Source organism: Vigna unguiculata, chromosome 1 (genome assembly GCF_037176805.1).
Source record: "Vigna unguiculata cultivar grain cowpea cultivar isolate G323 ecotype 2 chromosome 1, ASM3717680v1, whole genome shotgun sequence".
NCBI classification, from domain to species: Eukaryota; Viridiplantae; Streptophyta; class Magnoliopsida; order Fabales; family Fabaceae; genus Vigna; species Vigna unguiculata.
The window spans coordinates 9,314,758-9,319,663 of NC_140792.1; the positions used below are offsets into that span (position 1 = coordinate 9,314,758).

Below are 4,906 nucleotides of genomic sequence, written 5' to 3' on the forward strand. Positions count from 1 at the left end.
ATAAGAGCAAATGAAACAAAAATGATTATGTGTAATTGTTCTTATAGGACCAAATTGTACCCCTTGGGTTCACTTGGTTGTTTTGGTACTTGACTTCTAGCTGATCTTTCCTTACTCCGACGGTTGTCTCGAACCGATGCAGGGGTGCCTACAAAAGATACTTCAATGCCTAAGTCAGCGCTGGTTATGTCAGAAGTTCAGAGAATATTTTTATGCGTAATCAATACATAGAACAATGTGCTATTTATACCCTTTTTACCTGTGGGTCCTACCTAGAATGGGCTTTTGGGCCCAAATACCTTTTTCTACTACCTTTGGATCCAATGCTAATGAGTAAATTACCAAGAGGTCCTTTAGAAGTTATTGGTAAGCGTTAGTGGGGTTGTATTGAGTGTGCGGTGTCCGGTATGCGGTCATGCGAATTTGAGTGGTTGGGTACTTCTTGTCCGCCTAATCGTCTAAGTGATTATGGTTGGATGTGGGCTGCTTCTCTAGGGTTCTTCAATGCGAAGCAAGCGGTCTAAGAGGGACGTTGGTGGCCGCGTTCTTCATAAGAAGGGGGTTTAGTGCCAGGTATGCAACTCAGAGGACTGCTAATGGCTGCATGCTATATAGGGAAGTCTTCAGCATGGAGTAGGCAGCCCAGAGGATTATTGATGACCGCATGCTGTATAGGGGAGCCTTCAACATGGAGTAGGCGGCCCAGAGGACTGGTAATGGCCGCATACTCATGTGGTGTGGTTAGGACATCAGCCTTCTAGTCTTAAGGAGTGTAGTGACGTATAAACTTGTTGTGAGTGCCTGACCCCTAAGTTCGTATTGTCGCTTTGATTGTGTGTTTGCAATTTTCATTTATGGCATTTGGCTGTATGCTCTATAAAGGTAATCAAGTAATTGTGTCATAATCACCATTCTAGTAGGAATAAATGAAATGAAGATGCATGTTTGGAGACACATATGAAAGATAAGAAATATGTAGTTAATGTTGTGATATTGCGACGAAGGTATTAATACATTTGTTAGAGATATTGATACATTTAAAGTTTATGATATTGTTATATAAATAATATATTTTTATATAATCTGAAATCTTAAAATACTATATTAATATATTTTTTATTTTGTTAATATATCTTTGAATATTATTAAGAAATATCTTAATTTTATTAGTTTTATAATATTAAAATGAAATGTTACATGTATAGGAACTAAAAACAAATTTAATTTTACTTTTATAATTTTAGTTTTCATGTTTTTCTATTTTAATAATTTTGTAATCTATAATTTTATACGTTATAACAACTAAATAAAACTATTGGACAAAATATATCATTATTTAAATATCAGACATATAATCAATTGAAAAATATAATTAGTTTGAATATTCATTGATAGAATTTTAATTAAAAAATTTCAAATTTATCAATATTGAAATGTAGTTAATTTTAAAAAATTTATAATTTTTTATAATATTTAGAATATATTTTGAGTGTTTTAAAATATTTCAGGTCAAAATTTAAGAAATACTACAAGTTGTAAACATAAAATCTTTTGAGACGAATGAAAAATATTCAAAAACACTGATATTGTACACCGGGAGATGAAAAAATACAAATAAATATATAATAAAAATCAAATAAATATGTTCAAAAGAAAAATATCGTACCAGGTAAGTGTGCCACACAAGATTACACTCACTATTCACATTCTGACATTTTAGCTTTATTAATGATTGGGTCCACCACTAAGTTAAAAAATTGTCATTTTTTTATTCTTCTAAGAAAAATTACTGAATAATAACATTTTAGATTTTTCCAGTGAAGTCATGGTAACTGTTGACATGTATATACAAAAGGATGAGAAATATTTTCCTGCACTAACGAATAAATAATAAATAATTTAAGCAATGCATTTATTATTAAATTAAAAATAAAAGAGTGAGTAACTTTATTTCTTGAGAAATTAGCAAATAATCAAAGTTATTAAATACTCTTTAATGTTTTTAAAATACCCCTTTGAAAAATAAATATTTTAAATAACATTTAAATCTTTTAAATTTAATATACCAAAAAATCATGCTTCAGTGAATGCAAATATTTAATACAAATTTAAATGCCATTTAACTGATATCTCTGCCTCCATATCCACACCTAACGTTTCATTATAATAACTAGCATCAAATGAGGAAAACTTGTATTCATTATTCAAAGCACATTTCAACACTGTAAAGTTATTATGTACAGCCAGAGAAAAGAAAAATAGCAAAGAAATAATAATTAAAAAAACTAATTTCTACATGATATTCATATAATATTAATGACAATAATGGTAGCTTTGAATCCAACTATCAACATTTAGTATACCTTAAATGAATTCATTCAATTGATGCAAATTCAATCAATTAGAAAAAAAATTGATTAATTAATTGAAGAAAACCAAGACAGATTTGTAAACAATAAAAAAATAAAAAATGGAGGAATTGGAGATAATGATTCATATTAACAGTATTGCAGGTAAAAAAGAAGGCAAAAATGTCAGAAATTGGAGAATTTTCTATTAACTTTCCTAGTAAGACAGCATGACCTTTTCCATTTACAATAATAACCCCTGGCCAATATCACTAAACAAATAATCCTATCCTTAAAAGAACCTAAATTTATCATCATCTATCATTCCATTTACAAAACCCTTGAAAAAAATAACAAATTATACTGAAAATGGAGACAATTCCACCAATTACCCTAAACCAGGCACTTAAATTGATATATTGAGATCAATCCTAGGTTTTTTCATGGATGGAATAGGAACAAGAGAGTTGCACCTAGGACACTTAGGATTGTTCTTCATGATCATCACATATGATAGACAACCAGGGCACCCTGCAGCCATTGGAGAAGAAGCCAGCTTCTCTTCACTCTCTTCCTCTTGAGTGTTTTCCCTGATTGAAGAAGAGGATGAAGAATAAGAGGGTGATGATGCTGAGAGTGTTGGCTTCAAAAATGAAGTACGTTTCTTGATAATAGGCTCTTTCTCTGCCCTCTCCAGTGCAGACTTAACCTTGTCAAGGGTGCACACACTTTGATAGTTGCTTGAGGGCAATGAGGATGAAACAAGTTTCAAGTCCAAGCTTGATTCATCAAAGAGGTTCAATAGCACATTGGATGATGAAGATGAAGATGGGAAATTTAGGTCCTGAAGCTTTGGCCCTGCTGCCTTTGCATTGAGTTTGTGATCAGATACTGGTGGAGACCCTATTGTGGTGGTGTTGCACTTCTGAAGATACACTTTCCCTGACTGCACCATAACAATTTCACCAACCAACCAAAGTTTAATTAATTACAGAGCTATAAAATGACTTTGATTTTCATACTTATCATCATACTAAGTGTCATAAAAGATGGAAATTTGTAAGAACAATTATGAGATCACTAACTAAAAAAATTCACATGGGTTGTAGGAATTAATTGATACAAAATACTATAACAAACAGATAAAACAAGTTAAATTGAGAGATGCAGAAGAATGAAATTTGATATGAAGGGTGTGAATGAATCTATGGGGGAGAGTTCAGAAATGACATCATGGAAAATATGAATCCTATAGATTCAGCTTTATGAGAAATAAATACAAAGGTACAAAGGGGAGAAAATTGAGTAATTACAAACCTGATGTTACATTAAAAGGCAAAAGTTTAACCATACCACAAAAGAGAAAAATAATAAAAAATCACCGACTGAAAAGTTTTGAATTTTATCCTTTTCTTCTAAAAATAATAATGTTCTGTTTCTTATCATCAGATACCATGAAAGCAAAGAGCAAACGTTCCAAATCAGAGCACAACAATGAACGCATAAACATATTCTGTTCATAAATAATAATCAAATCAAAATCATAAATCATAAATAATAAAAAATTGAAATAAAAAAATAAAGCCTCCCAGTCAAAGAATTCTACAGCAAGAACGAACTCCATAACAAACAAAGCAAAAATCTGAAACGGTGAAACAAGGAAAACACAAACAGAACACAGCGATTTCATTCCGTCGTTAATTTTTTTCATCGAAAACGTGACACAAACGAAGAGAATTTCCGATTCAGGAATCATGACTTTTTCCAGTGAAAGAGAAAGGTTTTATTTATTTATTTATTTTCCTTTCTTATTATAATATTTTCTCGTAAAAAAAATAAAAACCCAGAAAAAACTGAACAAACCTGAAGGTCAAGGCGTTTTTCCCAGCCAGAAGGAACCTGCAAATCGAGGTCCAATTCCTGGGATTCAATTGAGGACCCACCAAGAAGGTCGCGGGTAATCAGAGCCGTTGATTTCTCACCGTGTGATTCGTTCCCGACGGTTCGATGTTGCTCCTCTTTGTAGCCACCACCCATGACCCGAATCAGAGAGCTAACTTCAGCAGCCATTGCTGCGCGTTCTCACAGAGGATTTAGAGAGAGAGAGAGAGAGAGAGAGAGAGAGAGAGAGAGAGAGAAAGAAGAAGATAGAAGAAAGGAAAACAGAGAAGAAAGCAGAGGGATGTGTGAGTTCCTTCATTTGTGTGACTGTGAGAGATTTATATATGCCAATAAAGATAGGTGATGGTACGTTACAGTAAAATTAAAAGACAAAAAAAATCCTCATTGAATTAAATTAAATTAAATTGTATTAAATTCAGTTTTCTGGCTTTGGTAGTATCGTGGGTTTTGAATTTTAAAATGAATTTGATTAAATTTTAATTAATTGTTTCATTTAATGTGGAGGGGTATTAATTAATGGGTAGTGGAGGAGTGGGAAGAGAATTCAAGAAAAGGGTGGCATGTAAAGTAATGGGAGCATTTAATGCATAGAATAGTAGTAGTTGTGCCCTAATCCGGTAATTTCTTAATTTAAATCATTTATTCACCCTCTTTCA

The 4,906-nt window shown here is 32.1% G+C and overlaps 1 protein-coding gene across 1 annotated transcript; it reads right to left on the reverse strand.

Moving 5' to 3' along the window:
- Positions 1 to 2,532: 2,532 nt before the first annotated feature.
- Positions 2,533 to 4,546, reverse strand: LOC114177874 (uncharacterized). Its single transcript, XM_028063501.2, has 2 exons — positions 4,212 to 4,546; positions 2,533 to 3,294 (listed from the first exon to the last, which is right to left on the reverse strand). Exons 1-2 carry the CDS (start codon positions 4,416 to 4,418, stop codon positions 2,755 to 2,757), a joined length of 747 nt encoding a protein of 248 aa, XP_027919302.1. The 5' UTR covers positions 4,419 to 4,546; the 3' UTR covers positions 2,533 to 2,754.
- Between the last annotated feature and the right edge of the window lie 360 nt (positions 4,547 to 4,906).